We start from the raw sequence: 18,161 nt of genomic DNA, 5'->3' as shown, positions 1-18,161 counted from the left end.
AATAGACAAAATAGCAACCTCTTCATAAAAGACAGCTTGCAGATGAGGACTGTGTTGTAATCTATCTGTCTTGGGAGACAATGGAGGAGGGTGCCTTTGAGTCAAAAGCTGGAAGGTTGCAGCACCTGCTGTGGCTGTAGAGACTGATATGTGAGAGAAATATTTTGTTGCAGCTGGTGCAGATGAAGACATCCAGTTGTGCTGATGTAGATGCGCTATGGCATTTCTTCTCTCTCTGCTCCTCCTCTCAGTGGTCATTTCTTCTCTGGTCACTGCTATGGGTACATGACCTGACAGTTTATCTCCAGGCACTGTAGTTGTCTGCAAGGGGTTCCCACACAACAAGGTTGATGTTGCCAGCCTTCATGGCACATTCACAGACATCTTTGGAGCACAGAGTTGGTCTGCCAATGAGTCTGGTGCCTGAAGCCAATTCCCTGTAGAGCATGTCCTTGGGGATCCTGCCATTTTCCATTCTGGGGGCATGACCAAGCCAGCCTAGACATCACACAGTGTCAACATGCTGGGGATGTGGGTTTGGGAGAGCACATCTTTGTTTGGAATTCTGTGCTGCCATGTGATATTCCACATCCTCCTGATGTAGCACATGTGGAAGGCATTGCGGTGTCGCTCCTGACAGTTGTAAGTTGTCCACAACTCACTTCCATGAAGCAGGATGCTCAACACACAAGCCTGGTAGACCGTTCAATCTTGGCATTGAATGTTAGCATCACATTCTCCCCTACCCTTTTGGAGAAGCGAGCCGTTGTCATAGCAGCCTTGCCAATACACTTGTCCAGCTCAGCTCAATGGAGAGGTTGCTGGTTATGGAGAAACCTAGGTAGACAAAATTGTCTACCACCTCAGGCTTGTGATCACCAGTGATGATGTGTGGAGTGCTAGCAATGTCCTGACCCAAGATGTTGGTCTTTGTCAAGCTGATTGCAAGGCAGGCTTCGGCAAAACAGAGGACGACACCATGGTAGATTCATACCATAATGGATGCCTGTAAATTATGTGATCCTGAACACTTACTTTGAAATAAATTCTAATCTTTATTAATAAAGCCATGCAGTGTTCTAGCAAGATAATGTTCTGGTTATTTAGAGGCAATCATTATTTTTTATTCTTTCTCACCATGGCTGGGTAAAGAGGAGAGGTAATTGATCCTGTTGGAGTTAATTTTTCCTCAGACATCAGTCACCTCTGAAGCATATCGTTTCTGTTTACCTATATTTCTTTGATAAGCAAAATAAAAATAAAAGTTTGCCATGCTTTTCTTGTCAAATAACAGTTGTTTCCTCATAAAAATCATACTTGTCTGTGCTTTAATTTTGCTAGTTTCTAAATTGGTTTTCCTTAGGCCACACCAGCACAAGCTGTGACCTAGATCAAGATGAATGCAACTGTTTGGACGCATATTGTGGTCTGCCAAGTGCTTGGCCCTTCCTTCTCATTTTTGTACAGTGGTGCCCCGCAAGACGAAATTAATTCGTTCCGCAAGTTTTGTCGTCTAGCGAATTTTTCGTCTTGCGAATCACGAAATCCCATAGGAATGCATTGAAAATCAATTAATGCGTTCCTATGGTCAAAAAAAGTCGAAACAAAGCCAAATTTGGTACAACAACAGTTTATTAAGTGCTCTTTAAAGTCACACATACTGTAAAGAGCAGTTCAAAAATTGAAGGGAAAATAAATTAACTTTATAAACAAAACATGTCTTGGTTTTTAGACAAAGGAAACAAAGCCGCGAGACGTTTTCGTCTTGCGAAACAAGCCCATAGGGAAATTTCGTCTTGCGAGGCAAATCGAAAACGGAAAAACCTTTCGTCTAGCGAGTTTTTTGTCTTGCGAGGCATTCGTCTTGCGAGGTACCACTGTAGTTTAGGCAGGCAGCATAAACAGGATGATTGTGCATGGGGGGGGGGTCATGCATGGCTAGTTCGGCTTCGTGGGTTCATTTGGCAAACCGGTTGCACTAAAGTTTCCTTTAATGCCATAGTAGACCAACAAGTTAAAAGAAACATTGTTATATGCTTTTATTATGGCCTAAGTGTATTTTTAGAACACTAATATGTATATAATATGTATATAATTAAGCACATGTAAATTAATAAATCACAAGAAGGTTTTACTTGTCAGATTGGTGTGGCCTAATCTCAATAGCTCATTATTTAAGCATTATGTAACTTTATAACTTGTATGAACAGCTGCAAATGCTTTGCAGATAGATTATTTTTAGTTTTTCACAATGTTTTTAGAAATTAATATACTTTGTGCTATATAGATTATCCAAGTATGCAAACAATACTCAGGACTGCATTTAAATATGAAACTTTTCACCAATTTAAATGATAGTGCAAGAGGTATTACCTGATTAGAGAAAGTTGATGTAATATCTGCCAGCTCAGTCTGTTGGGCATGAGACTCTTCATCTCAGGGTCATGGGTGAAAGACCCGTTGGGCAGAAGAATCCTGCACTGCAGGGGTTTGGACGAGATGACCCTCATGACCCTTTCCAACTCCACAATTCTATGATTCTATGCATATGTGAAGGAAAGAATATGTTACATTTGTTTTTTTATGGTGCCTGTGTTGCAACAGGTACTGTCTTAAAGGTATTTCTTCCTAGTTGAACAAAATAGAGAATGCATCTTCTGAGATGGTTCTTGCTATCTGCAACTTGAAAGAGAACGTGTATGTGCATGTGTGTAATCTGCCTGTTAATACAGAAATCTTCATAGTTAATTAAAATAAACTTTTGATCTAATCAATTAAACAGTACCTGGCTGCAGCAGAGGGCGGCATGGGAAATTGAGCCCATTGATTCTGCAGAGAACCAGCTGCCATTTGGCTCCAATTCATTATAAAAATAACCATGTACAGTGGTGCCTCGCAAGACGAAATTAATTCGTTCCGCGAGTTTTTTCGTCTAGCGAATTTTTCGTCTTGCGAAGCACGAAATCCCATAGGAATGCATTGAAATTCAATTAATGCGTTCCTATGGTCAAAAAAAGTCCAAACAAAGCCAAATTTGGTACAACAAGAGTTTATTAAGTGCTCTTTAAAGTCACACATACTGTAAAGAGCATTTCAAAAATTGAACGAACAATAAATTAAGTTTCTAAACATGACAGAAAAACATTTAAAAATCAACAAAGTGTACAGTACATTTTCTAAGACTCTGGGGGACAACTCGAAGAAGGTTCCTCTTCCACTCTTTGCTTCTTGCTGAAGAACCCCCTCCTCAACTGTTCCCCCAGCCACCCACCACACAGAGATTCAAATCCAGAATTTTTTTAAAAAAACAGCAGAGTGGCCCACGGGCTGGTCCACTGTCCCTCAGACCTTGTGGCGGGCCGGAGAAGCAGCACTGGGGGGCGGGGGGGGGGAGCTGGAAGAAGAGGCAAGGGGGGCAGGTAGTCTTCCTGGCTTAAAATGTCGATCCACCATCCCCCTTCCTCCTCTAGGCAGGGCGAGGAGAAGCCAGGAGGAGGGAGGGAGGAGGCGCCACCGCTGCAGTGTGTGTGTGGGGGGGGGGAATGGAATGGTGCAGCCCGAACGAACAGATTCCCCATGTTGATCTACCCAACAGTCCCCGGGCCGGATCCTGAAGGCAATTGGGCCTGATCCGGTCCCCAGGCCTTAGTTTGCCGACCCTTGCTGTAGATGGCTCTACTAAGGGTCTCTTCGTGAGCCAGAGGAGCATCAGTTTTGCCTAGGTCTCTCCTCCCACTTGCAGGTTCCCCTGAGAGGTGCCAGAACTCCATTCCAGAGCGTTCTGGCTGAAAAAACACACCCTGCTCCTAGTTATATGAAGAGTGGGCCGGAAAAAGAGCAATTCAAGAAGCTCCCGCTGTCCCTCATCCTCTCATGTTCCCAGCTGTAAGAATATTGGTGAATTAAAAATCCTTCCAAAACGTACCTTTATGATATCAACCTCTGAAATGGTTAGGGGAATGTTTTTAGCCACCATTTTGAAGCAGAGGTGCCATCTGAAAATCATACCCCATGGTAAAATGATTTCATTTTCCCATGTTATGGGACCAGTAAAACATGAATCAGACAAGAATAGCTCTGGTATAATTTTTGCACATTGCTTCTATGCCAGCCCCTGTTATTAAGACAAAACTGGCTAAACCCCCCGAAGTAACCAAGGTATGCCATATAAATGAACTGCAGGAATCCTGTTAGGCCAAAACCTCTCTCCGACTAACTTTCCAGAGTGTGCAAATTAAAGACCTCCAGTATCATTTTTAAATAAAGCATTTTATGTTGCATTTTTTCCAGTTGATAATCAAATGACCCTATTATTCAGACTTACTAGATTTACAAATTTACAAGTTTTCACAAGTCAGCTGGGTCCCTTCCTCAGGAAATCACTTGAAGGTTTCCCCCCCTGTGTTGACATAAAGAACTTAGTTGTCCTTAAATCCTTGTGAATGTACTTGCCTTATAATTTGACAGCATTGAATCAACACCCTTATGGGGACTTTGGTGCAATAAAAAGAGAAGCTGTGCAATATAGCTTCCAGTTACATTAGTATTAGATTCGAAGAGACTGGAATATGTACAATAAAATCCATGCAGGATTTGAGTTCAATTTTATGTGAATTGGGGTGGCATTTGAAAACTTTTCTATACCCACAGTGGGCCTATAATTGTACAAAATTTAAAAAATGGAAATGCATGAAATCTCATAAAATATGTGGTATTGCATTTGTAATGGTGATATCTGAAAGTTTTAATGAATTGTCAAATTCAAGTAAGTTGGTTTCAGAGGTAATATGCTTTTCCTTCAAGGATAATTTACATCGTTGGCAGAGACAGACTTCCTAGTATCAATTGAAATAGGCACTGTTTTTAGGATGCCAGTCCTCCCCCCCCCCTTTCATACTTATTAAAACCACAAGTATTGCATTGTTTTCAATTCTCCCCAAACCGGGTGTTTGGGGTTTTTTTTGGGTGGGGAGAGCCCCCCCCCCGGTGGTTTCAAAATTCCTAGAAATTTTATGTTTCTACTCCTTTCATATATTTGTACCATACACAACTTATCTAATTACATGGATAATTGAGACAACATTCTATATAATATTTTTAATATTAGTGTGATATGCAGCACAATCCTATAAATGTTTATTCAGAAAAAAAGTTCCACTTTGTCTAATGGGAATTACTCTCATTTACTCTCATACTTAATTTGTAGGATTGCAGACTAAAACTTTTAACTGGCCAAAGGAATCAATTCATCCTAGGATACATATCATTTTGACAAAAGGTTAAACACATTTATTTATTTTTGTATTTTTGTCAAGAGGTATGCCAGATGTCATTTATCTTCAGAAAAAGAATAAAACAGACAGTCCATCAGAATGATGTATACTATACGAAGGCTAGTGGAACTGCTTGTGTTACCTTTGGAACCTGTTCATCTTGATTGTTATGCATTAATGGTATAGCCTCCAGTTTTTTCACACCTAGGATTCTCCTTACATAAAGGTGCAACACACCATATATGCATGCATTTTTGCTTCTCTGTCTGGGACTCAAAAGGTGAAACAGGACAGTGTTTTTGTACCTTTAATGGTGGTATGACGAGCGAATGTTGGCATGGTCAGCTTGTAAGGTGAAAAAAGCAAGGCCCGCTGAAACTTCTGTTTCTGTACCATTATTAAAGGTTCGAGTCACTTTCAGACTGCACAGGGTTCTTGAATGTGGGGAGGCTTCTAAGCGTTTTGAGTTGAATATGCTTTGAGTCTCACCTTCAGATCTTCCCACTCAATAGGAAGGTAAGGGATGGAGTCAGCCTCAAAAGTGAATGTTGGGGATAAGGCTGGCTCGTGCAAAATGTTATGAAAATGATGTACCGATGGTATGTGACACTTGTGAAGTTAGCAAAAATGTATAAGATAAGTAACAAATGTTGGAAATGTAAAGAAAAAGAAGGTACCTTTTTTCATATGTGGTGGGAATGTAAGAAGGTAAAATGCTTTTGGGAAATGATTTATAATGAATTGAAGAAAATGTTGAAATATACATTTGTTAAGAAACCAGAAGCATTTTTACTAGGCATTACAGGTAATAAGATAAATAAGAAAGAAAAGAAGTTATTTTTATATGCAGTGACAGCAGCAAGAATATTGATGGCCCAGAAATGGAAACAGGAGGAATTACCTACGATAGAAGAATGGAGAACTAAAATGATGGATTATGCAGAACTGGACAGAATGACAGGAAGGATCCGGAATCGACGAGATCAAAGATTTACAGAAGATTGGGAAAAGTTTATCCAATATATGCAAAAACTGAGTGATAATATAATTACGTTTGTAAGCTTTAAGGAAGCTCTGTGAGGGGAAAGGGTTAAAAGGGCAGAAATATGTAAAAAGTAGCAATAGGAAGGAATGGCAGACAAATTGAGGGAAGTCAAAAAAGAGAAGTAAGATGTAATTAAGATGTATGGAATGTATAAATTTGTTTTTGTATTTGAAAACTAATAAAAATATAATATATATATATATAAAAAGGCTGGCTCGTGCAGCCCAGCTCCCACTTTGGGTTCTGAATTTCATAATGCTTACAGGAATACTGCTTTCTTCTGCACCTGACTTTGTGAGTCTGTTTTCCTCTTGCATTTTCCCCTACTTTCACCTCACCCCTTTCTTTTTTTCCAAAGAGAAGAGAACAGGGTGGTGATGTCTCTGATGTGACTTATCTTAGGTCTGAGTGTGTTTCACTATTAAAGGCACCATGGTATAAGTTAAGAGTTTTAGAATGTATTTAAATATGTGCTATTACATTAATACCACACTTTCCTTTCCTTATATAGTTGATCTGGAGCATCTGCGGACAGTAAAAGTTGATAAGCATCTTCGATTTTGCCAGGAAAATCATTCTAGCAGTCATTTTGTGTCAGCCAAGACAGGTGATTCCGTAAGTAATATGAAGATTATTGTTAAGTACTTATTACAGGTACATTATTCAAAGGTGTTTTTTCCATTCTCCATAACTTTTGTGAACTGAGTTATTTAAGAATGCTTTTTAAAGGAGAAACATAAAAAATATAATTCAGGTTTTTATTTTGAAACTCTTCCTTTGTTCCGTATTTTGTATTTTTTGGTTTGATCAGATTTCATCTACTAAGGATACATTAATTTCCAAAAACATGCACAGCATATTAAAGTGTGCATGTTTCTGTGGTTGTTAATAATGAATATACATTTTACATTGCTGATTATATTTTAAGTAAGCATTTCTTCTTTTGCAGTTTCAGAATCATATAGCCATTCATGTAATTTATAAAATTTAATACATTATTTTTTCTGAAATACATTTGTTTGGTCTCCACCAATATTCTAATATTATCCCCCCCCCAAAAAAACCCTAGCTACATCCCAAATTCTCTAACCAAGTTTTAATCTAAGGAACTACTGAATATTTTCCAGCAGTACAAGGCTTTAGTGAACAGATTATGCATTAGCTAAGAGTTGTCCGAATACAGCCAAAAATCAGTAATTCTAGGACATCAATCTGCATCCTGTTATGAAATAAAACACCCTCAGAATATCAGTCCAACAAGGTCTTACTCATGGAAACCTCCAGCACTTTGGAACATATTTGGAGTAAATGTAGTCTTCAAGGGCAGCCTCTCTTTCATACCCAACCAGGCGATTAACCAACTGTAGTCTGTGGGCTGTTATTTCTCGTTTTTCAGCAATCAAACCCAAAGGTTGAACAATCCATTTTTTAAAAAAACAAACAACAACCACCAAATTCTGTGGTGTAACTTTTTAAATTGTTGCTTTTATCTTTCTGTTTGCCGTTGTATTTTTATCTGCTGGCTTGCATTATTTTGTTGTTAATTATGTGTGTCATTGAAGGGAAGGGTATCAATTATTTTTTATTTCCAGCAGTCTTTTCCATCTGAGCCTGATTTGTAGTCCTAGATTAAGCCTCATTTTCTTGTTTCCTGTTTGTTTTTGAGATATTATTTTATTTATCTTAGGCATTTACATAGCCATCCTTTAACAATAGTAACCCAGAAAGTCACCCTGCACTAGAAACCAATAACCTCCAAATGTTAGAAACCCCCCAAGCACATTAGAAACCATATGATGGTCAGAAAACTATCCAGCCAGGCTCTTCCCACCAGAAAAAACAAAGCAGTTTACATCTCTCTTGCCAGGCTCCTTCCCTTCTAGTAAGCCACCACTTCCCTATTCACCCTGAGAGTCTTCACGATTTGCTTTTGAAGCTAAATTTGGATGTAACAAAGCAGGACAACAAATGGCGCATAGGAGCGGGTTGGACTAGGGCCATGAATGGAAAGGGTCTGTGGGCTAGCTGCAGCCTCTGAGCTGGCAGTGTCCACCTCTGTCTTAGCTGGCGAAGCTCTGACCATTGTGTGAACTATCAAATGCAAATGTAGTTGGTGTTCTTTTGGTCATCTTTATAACAATCTGTTTTTAAGAAACCTAAAAGGTATGGCTTCCTTAAACTCAAATAACTAAGACATTTTCTCTTCTTTGAGCTAAGAAATTAGGATTTAGCCTTTCCAACATTCAGATCTCCTGCCCTTTTACGAATTTTGTTCCATCCAAAAAATATAGCATTATTTCATCTTCCACTTGGGGATTCAGTCATTTAAATATGAAGCTTGGGTTTATTCCAACATTGTGCAAAGAGCCGAAATCATGAATTATGGCTGGACCTAGTGGCAAAGCCGTTATTTCTGCCAGCCAGTGCCTTTGAATGTTCTGCAAAAGCAAGAACAACCTGTCTAATATGGCAGATGATACTGCTCCCCATAAGCCAGAGTCTCTGCATGTGTATTTCTGGAAATTAAACACTGCTGCGCTTCCCTGGGAAAACCACTGTACATAAAACTCCACTCCTAGGTCCACCCTCCCAGCTCCCGTCTATCAGTTGCACACAGTTAAATCTTCCCGTTTCTTCAACTCTCTATGTCCCTTGCCTTAGGCAAGTTTTCTGTTTTTGACACTCATTCTAACAGAAATCTTCATTTGTTCCAGACCATAGTCCAGCAAGCATCTGTTTTTTAACGCCAGAGCTAACTAGGCAAGTACATATGATCTTTCCCTCCATGACAGAACCCTGCGATAGATTTTTCTTCCTTCCCTGCAGAAGCAGCATCCTTCACAAACCAGTTTTTTTTAGTAAGTCTGCAGAAGATAAAAGAAGGGAGATGATGATTTGTGGCTCCAGCCACAAATGCATTCTGCTACAGTAGGCACTTGCCAAGAGGAGTTCAATGGCAAATGAATGGTAAAGGCCCCTGCAGAGATGGAAACACAGGTGAAAGCAGATGAAATGATTCATAGAAGCAGTAAAGGCAACAGAAAAACTCAACCAGGCTTGCTTCTTGGTAGATCCGAAATAAAGAGGACGTTTTAAAATGCCACTGAGAAAGAAACAGGGGCCATGATTAAACACCCCTCAATTTTATAGTTATTATTCCATTTCAGATCTACTAACTACTTCAGGCTTTTTCTTCAGTTCATGTCACGCTTTAGCTTTAGCTTTTGATTTTTTATTTTTCCATAATCTGTCACCACATCTTTTCCAATTTGCTTCCCTTTCAGCTATTAATGTTACAATTTTTTCTAAAGTGTAATGTTTCTCTTCATTTAATTTCAAAATTTCCATCACTTTATTCTGCTTTCCAAACTGTTATCTTGTGCATCTAGTTTGCTTTTTTCTTTCCTGCCATTTCTTCAAATGCCCCTCTGCCCAACGTTTAACCCTCAGAGCATTCTAATACTTTTCTTTAACTGCAGTCCTCTGCATATTGACTTAGGATGATGTCCCATTGATTTTAATTTAGCCAAACGTAGGATTGCATTGTAAGTTTCCTAAATCTTCAAAAGCTTTAAATTCTAAATGTTTCTGTATGAACTGTACAAAATAGTTTACGAAGGTAAGAAGAGCTTGTTGGATTGGACCAATGGATCTTTTAGTCCAGCACCTTGTTCTCACAGTGGCCCACCAGATGCCTGTGAGAAGCCCGCAAGCAGGACCTTTCGACAGTGTTTGACAGTGGAATTTGCTGCCAAGGAGTGTGGTGGAGTCTCCTACTTTGGAGGTCTTTAAGCAGAGGCTTGACAACCATATGTCAGGAGTGCTCTGATGGTGTTTCCTGCTTGGCAGGGGGTTGGACTCGATGGCCCTTGTGGTCTCTTCCAACTCTATGATTCTATGACTTGAGCCCCAGAGCCCTCTCCTCCTGGGCTTTCCAGCAACTAATATTCAGAAGCATTGATGCCTCTGACCATGAGGCAGGGCATATCCATCCTGGCTGGTAGTGATTGATCTCCTCCACAAACTGGTCTAATTCCTCTTTTAAAGGCATCTAGGTTGGTGGCCATCTCTGCCTCCTGGGGGGTTCCATAGTTTAGCTATGCACTGTGTGAATAAGTACTGTCTTTTATCTGTACTGAATCTTCAGTTTCATTGGATGTTCCTGGGTTCTCCTGAGGGAGAACATTTCTCTGTCCATGCTCTCCACGCCACACACAATTTTATAAACATCTATAATGTCACCTCTTACTTGACTTTTCTCTAAACTAAAATGTCCCAAATGCTGCACCCTTTCTTCATCCCCTTAATCATTTGGGTTGCCCTTTTCTACACCTTTCCCAGCTCGGCACTATCCTTTTTGAGGTGAGGTGACCCTAACTCTACACAGTATTCCAAATGCTGTCATACCACATATTTGTATAATGGCATTATGATATCAACAGTCTTATTTATTAGGTTGATTAGTGTCTAATTTGGGTTTGGGGAACCTTTGGCTCTCCAGATGTTACTGAACTACAACTTCCATCATCCTCTGCCAATGGCCATGCAACGGGGGGGGTGGGAGTTCCCAACATCTGATCTAAATAATTCATAGTTATTCAGTTTTTATTTTTTCCAGTTCCGCTAATACAGTTAATTAATTCCATTAATTTAGCTGCTGCTCTCCAATACAGTGGACCCTCGGGTTACGTTACCTTCGGGTAATGTAACTTTCGGGTTGCAAACATGGCAAACCCAGAAGTGTCTTCTTCCGGGTTCCACCGCATGCGCATGTGCAGAAGTGCTCTGTTGTGCCATGCGTGTGCGCAGGAGCAGCGCCTCTTCTTACAAAATTTTCAGGGTTGCGCACGGACCCCCGGAATGAATTAAATTCATATCCAGAGGGTCCACTGTAACAACAAATTTCCAAATAGAAAGCTACCAGTAATTCATTAGTTCATACATAATACATAGAAACAATTTATCATCTGTTTTCTTTTGGTTCATTTTAAAAAATAGATGAATAATTGAAATCTAAAGAATATTTGTAATTGAAGAAAATTATAATTTATTCTACAGGGTTAAACACAAATAAGTGCATGTGCGCACACGCGCGCGCGCACACACACACACACACACACATTATCACATCAACAAAAGATTAAAGCCCAAATAAAAAGAAGGAAAAAGTGGTCTGCAACTCATACACAAAAATAAGTGAACTATTTTCTTACCTTCACAGAATGTAAAATTCAAAACAAGGAGATAAAAACTAATAGTCCCAGTCAATGGAGCCACTTTGCAGAGATCAACATATTTTTTCAATATTCTTAACAATGAGTGGTATCCAAGGTGCCTATAATGGTATCCAGTTCAAAGCCCAAAACTCTTGCAAAGGGCCCTTGTGTGCCCTCTCCTTCTCAACTTCTGGCATAGCTCCCCACTTCTCTGCAGAGAGGCTGCCTGGTTGACTTCCTAGTCCCATTCTTTATGGGGAACAACAACACCAAAGACATAGGTTCTTTGTATGAATTTTTTGGTGAAGCCCCCTGGTCACAAATTATTTTCTTTCAACGTTAATTCAAATAGCATAGCAGACGGTTTCAACTGCTAGCAGGATTTAAATTATAGTAAAGTGGTCCATCATCAGTGCTTTAGGGAGTGATCTGCTGGTGTTCTAAACCTGATAGGCATGGTGCTGTCGTGCTGAAAGCTGACTCTGTTGGATGTTTGGTAAAAACTTTTTTTAAAAAAAAGTATTGTTAATGCGTTTGTCAAATTAGTCCAGGCATCGTTTTAGACTAGACATTCTGTGGAAGAGCTTATTTTTGACCAACTGAAGGAACTGTCAGTGGAGAAAAATCAGCGTAGTGTTTGTTGTAAAACAAATGAAACTAGTTTGTATGAAAATATTGCTGCAGTTGCTGGCATGAAATTTACAAAAGGAAAGCTCTTGAGATATCTTGCACAGGTTGTATTTTTCATATTTCATTGTTTATAGTTCAGGATTTTTTTGCCATATTTGTAGTAACTCTAGGAAGTCTGTTTCTAATCACTTACGCCTTTCCTTTTTAAATAGGTCTTCCTGTGTTTTCAAAAAATTGCTGCTGACCTCCTTGACGTCAAATTAAACAAAGCGGAAATAGAGCTATCACAGGTGATGTTTCTGAGCATATTGCTTTGACTAGCCGATGTGCATTTTCTTTTAAATGTGTGAATTAATGATATATCTTACTCTGAGGTATGGCAGTTTTGTTTCTTTGCTTTTCTGGACAAACTCTTAACACTCTTCCGCTCATAAATTGTTTTCTAAAACCTTCCTCTGAACATGGTGTCAAAGCTTTAGAGTTCAACACCATTGTTTTCTTGCATATCCAGAGATACCCATACCTCTCCAATTTTTTCTCATTACCCAGAGAGCTACTTAAGGCTCATTATGGAGTTCTCACAGAATTTTTTTCTTAAGCTGCAGTTAAAGTTTTTGTAAGGCTACCTCACATACTGGGGAGCAGGATGAAGTTGTAAGTAGAGTGTTGAGCCCAAACGTTTGCATTTCCTTAATAGTATCCTGGCCCTGTTTAAAAATTGTAAACCAGTAAGTTGATGATGTGACATTAAGATTTGTGCAGCATAAGAGATGTCCTTGCTCCCCCATGGCATCCCTTGACATTTGGATAGATTTAGGACTCAGTTCTGCACTTTATTTATTTAGTAATTCTCTAAATCATTTCTATATCATCGTTCATCCAGTTTGTATTTCAGAGCAGTATATGACATAAAAAAATGATGAAACCGTGGAGGTGTTATTTATTTATATTTTTTTGCTAGTCTGGGAGATTCATTATTTTATTTAACTGCATGTTAACAACAATATACTGTATTTTTCGCTCTATAAGACGCACCAGACCACAAGACGCATCTAGTTTTTGGAGGAGGAAAACAAGAAAAAAAATATTCTGAATCTCAGAAGCCAGAATAGCAAGAGGGATCACTGCGCAGTGAAAGCAGCAATCCCTTTTGCTGTTCTGGCTTCTGCATTCGCTCCATAAGACGCACACAAATTTCCCCTTACTTTTTAGGAGGGAAAAAGTGAGTCTTATAGAGCAAAAAATACAGTATATTGTTGTTAACATGCAGTTGAATAAAATAATGAATCTCCCAGACTAACAACATTTGGTATACAATGAAATAGACTTGTCTATCAAATCTGCCAATCCGAGAATCTGATAAGTTACAGAACCTGGACCTTTGGAAGGCATATTAGTTCAGATCTGGAGATGGGTATACACAGTGTACCAAAAGGGTAATGTTATTTCTTTGTTAATTGAGCTGAAATTCTTTTAAAAGTCCAAATTGTTTTAATCTAATGCCATGTAGTGGCTTAAACATAGGTCACTAGCCTAGATATTGTAAACAGCATAGGATTTAACCCAGCTTTTTGAGCAACAATTGATTGCTCAGTGAGTCTTAGAATTCTCTCTCAACTGCAGCAGGAAGCATGCTGCATAGAAATTAAGTCCTGTGAGGTCAGATAACACTGTTTAAGTGCAGATAACATTGCTCTTTTGTTAACATCTTCATGAAATTGAATTCTTCTCATAATACTGTGAGTCCTGGAGTCCAGTGAATCATAACTCTTGTCTACCTGATTAGATAATATGATGATGATCAGTCAGAAGTCAGGCAGAGCACATAATTAGATCATAAATTCAGAACCTTTGTCACCTGTATCTGTTACCATTTCTTATTTAGAGAGGTTATCTTTAAAAAGAAATATTTATGCAATTAGGTAATCTATACTTTTAAAATATGTAAAAATATGCTTGGGCTGCAGTCCTAAATATAGTTATTCTTAACGGTCTTATTGAAATTTCTGGAACAGCTGTGAAAAAAAGTCAGCTTACAAAAAAATTAAGAAAACAAGTAACTCAGGGAAACTTTATGACTTCTCTGAGAAAAGAGAAATTATTTTATTTATTTAGACATATTTTTAACCCACTGTTCATCACAAAACAATCCTAGGTCACGGGTACATAAAACAAATAATTTAAGCCACATAAGCAACAGCCATAAAACATAAAACCAAATCAATGCAACATAAGCCAGCATAACAACCGACTCAGAACCAAAAGAGCTCAAAACTCGTGGTACTGGGACGGGAGGAAGACATTCCATAGGAAAAGCACCATTACAGAGAAGGTCCCGTTGAAGAGAAAATGGTGTGATTCTGAAAAGGTTACTCTAGAAGAAATCTATTTTATGTATCCTTTTTGAATATTGTTTTATTAAATACAGTAAGCCCACAATTTATACAGGGGTCACATTCTGGGGATTGTGTATAGTCAAAATTGTGCATAGTCAAAACACATTGAGTTCAATGGTGGGTGGGATTGCCCAAATGCCCACCTGTTTCACTCCCCCCCCCTTTTTTTTTGCTAGGTGTATAAAGCTGAATGCACTCAAGTTAAATGCATGTAAATTGCAGGCTTACTATACTTACAAGATCTTTTCAAAATTATGTTATACTAAATACTATTGAAATCTATTATCTGCAGCAAGGAATATACAAAACATTGCAGTATGTAGGTGAATACTCCATGGCTGCATGAAATCCAATCACCTCTTAGTCAGAGGCCAATTTTCTGACTTTTTTTGTTTTGTTACAATATATATGTATGTAAGTATGTATCTCACTTCTGAAATTTAAAACAATTTCCAAGTATCGCTTGGACACAAAACAATTGTTTGTGACCTATGGGAGGAATTCACAGTCATGCTATTATATTCATTTTTCAGAGCAAGCATTTTTGCATTCTCCAGACCCCCCCCCCCCCGAGACAATTTGCAGGCGGGGAGGGGGCTTAGGGGAGCAGGGGAAGCTCCACTGCACTAGTGGGGCTCATTGCCTTGGCTTCCATTCACATGCCATTCAGCTGAATCTGGCCCCATGTACAGAAAGGGCTGCAGGTAGAAATGGGGGGTGGGGGGAGAAGCTAATCCTCACATTTCCCCTCATCTTAATTTTCTGATCCCTCTCCACTCAATAAACTTTTCTTACCTCTGCTGAGATTAAACTTCATTGATTGCTTTGATGGGCTTGGGCTTTGTGAGTCAAGCTTTTCCTTTAGACAGATCTGCACGAAGACTTTGCAATGCATGTTTTGCAGCCCAAATGCACGTTCTTGTACTCATGCATGGACACTCAAAGGTGCAAGTGCTGTGATGATTCCAGGCATTCCTGGTGCTCCATGTTGGAGGATGGGGATCAGCTCTGGACTGTCGTTGGTGAGGTCTTCCCAATAAACGTTTTGCTCTGTAAGGAGTGTGCGGGGAGAGATATCGCTTCAGAGACTCTTCCCAACAGCACACAAATGCTGCATGGTGTCTGGAATGCGATGGCTTTTGTTTGTTGCTGCTGTTCATTTGTGTCGGCCTTGTCTTCCTTTCTAATAGTTGATCTGTGTCTCTCTGTTTTTTCACTCGCCTCCTTGTTCTGTCTACTGCTTGACATGTGGCTGCAGCATGTTGTCAGGGCAGAACTAGTGAAGTATCCTGAAGAAGATAATCAACAGCAGAGCACTGCCAGCTGTCAGAGTAAAGTCTGTTCAGTGCAATAGTTCAGGTAGTGTAGTAGAAAGACAGTGTTTTAACAAATGTTACTATTTCATTTGCTTGAAATACTAACCTTGATATTGTGTTTCCTTCAGATTTGTGTATTTGCAATAGCTAATATTTTGGCTCCCAAACGAGAGAATATTAGGTGCACTAAGCCCCAAGGAATTCACCTTCCGATTTCAATTGGATTTGGGTGGGACAAACTTTGGGACCAACAGTTGCAACCTCCTATAGCAACTATAGCAACCTCTTATAACCACTGTGCTAGATTGGAAACTGCTTTTTGCCCGAGTTTCAGGGACGACTTTACAGGTGACATAGGGGATCACTTTTGGAAGGAGAAGCTCAAAAGGGGAAATGCACGAATGGGACTAAAGCAGTCACAGATACTGTTGTCCACTATCAAGTCTTAGGAAAAAAGAAAAATTATAATAATGGCGGAATTATGTACTGTATTCTCCTTTTTTTAAAAAGGAGAAGAAGAAGGCGGATGTTAACACATGCAGTTAATATTTTTGCCCTGTTCAAAACATGTCACCCCCACCCACCTGCTTTCATATTCCTTATTAAAAATATCTGGAATTACTTGCAAGAAGGCAAATGCTATGGAGATAAGGGAGTGTGTGAGACAACTGAGTCACCATTCCCTTCCCAACTGAATCATGCATTTTTGACTAGCTGGGAGTGAGTGCGGCTGAGGATTTGCACCTGAAAGCATATATGCACATAGAGCTAGCTTGGGATGAAAGTTTTGCCATGTGGCACTGATTGGTGATGAAGTTGCCAGCATCACCTGAGCCATGGGAACTCCTTCAGAGTGAGATATCCACACTAAGTGACATCATTCTCTCCTAATTTTACAGGGCTTTTGTTTTCAGTGTTGTTGTTTTTTTGACTATTTTTAATTCTCTTGTGTGTAAATTGTCTTGAGATGGCGTTTTAGAATGTGATTAATGAATCAATAATAGCAGTAATAGTGATAATTATAGGCTTGGTTTATTGCAGCTTCAAAACAGAACTCTGAAGAGTGTGTTTGTGTGTCTGTCTGTCTGTCTGTGTGTAAATCACTTTTAAGGGGAATCCCACACAGCTGAAAAAAAATCCTTTTTTGGTGTCTAAATTCAAACTTTACAAAATTTCAGGTCAGGACTAGTAAATATATTGCTGCAGAGTAAGTGACAGAAAAACGTTACAAGCTAGAGCCCTTTCCCCCCTCATTTGGAACAAAGGAACCAGTATTTAGAACTGGAATCAGTAGTTGCTTATCATAACCCTTTAATATTTATTAAAAAATACTTAAATATGCACTACGTGTTATACCAAAACATGAATGATTTCTGAGAACAGCAGACCACAGCATACCTTTTCTCTTTCTTGTTCTTTTTAAATGTTCCATATTTCATAGTCCAGTCATTAACATGTGAAATGTTTTACTAGCACTTTGGAACAGTGTTTCCTTCGGATTCGCTTGCTATAACCTCTTCTGTTTTTCTTTTCTCTCTCTCCTCCCCACAGAGTGTAGTGAAGGCGGATATTGTAAACTATAGCCAGGAGCCCGTGACAAGAACAGTTAACTCTCCTAGAAGCTCAATGTGTACAATTCAGTGAACTTTTTTTGTATTGATCTCCTTTGGCAGCCATACTACCTTTGCAAAGACGTTGCCCGGAATGTTGTTTTAACAGGGAACATTTCTGTAGAGCGTTTAGAAGTTTCAAGAACTTACTACCCTTTTGTGTGTTGAAAAGCAGCAGGCAGTGTTTTTGGCTAGTCAAGATTCAAATGTTGGGACCACACACTTTGAAAAATTATGAGATATATATATATATCTATATATATCTATAATCTTGTGAATTATATTTCAATAAAGGAATACAACTATGTATACAGACGCCCTTTACATATATTGTCACTTTGTGGGACAGGGAAATTAAAAATGTATAAATGATACAGGATAATCAGTGATGCTTGAAATACAGCTGTGGAGTTGAAAATAAATCTCTGCTTATAGACATGATTGTTTCTCATTTTGTCCTTTCGTTTGTTAGAAGCAGAGCGGGAGAGATCCCTCATTTTACCATTGTGAGCAACACATTGCCGTGTCATTTAGAATAATCCATATTCATTGTTACATCGCAAGGTGTTTCAGGTCTTCTTCAAACCAGTCGGCCCTTGTTCTTTTGTTAGTACAACAGATGGTCAAAAGGATCTTTCTTCTTCTGAGGACTGAATCAGTTTTTAAGATTTTAGA

General features: G+C 39.1%; 1 protein-coding gene across 2 annotated transcripts in view; it reads left to right on the top strand.

The window, feature by feature from the left end:
- Positions 1-17,924, top strand: part of RAB28 (RAB28, member RAS oncogene family) — a 56,594-nt gene extending 38,670 nt beyond the window's left edge. The window contains exons 5-8 of one of the 2 annotated variants that reach the window (XM_081207962.1): positions 6,830-6,933; positions 12,377-12,454; positions 15,819-15,919; positions 17,428-17,924. In XM_081207962.1, coding sequence (XP_081064088.1) covers positions 6,830-6,933; positions 12,377-12,454; positions 15,819-15,914 — 278 coding nt within the window. In that variant the 3' untranslated portion in view covers positions 15,915-15,919; positions 17,428-17,924. The remainder of the gene's footprint in view (positions 1-6,829; positions 6,934-12,376; positions 12,455-15,818; positions 15,920-17,427) is intronic. The other variant, XM_081207963.1, reaches the window with a different exon arrangement.
- The last annotated feature ends 237 nt before the right edge of the window (positions 17,925-18,161 follow it).

The sequence above is a fragment of the Podarcis bocagei genome (assembly GCF_964188305.1).
Source record: "Podarcis bocagei genome assembly, chromosome: 9".
In the NCBI taxonomy this organism is placed as follows: Eukaryota; Metazoa; Chordata; class Lepidosauria; order Squamata; family Lacertidae; genus Podarcis; species Podarcis bocagei.
The sequence above is the reverse complement of the archived record's forward strand: the minus strand, read 5'-3'. Positions and strand labels throughout refer to the sequence as shown.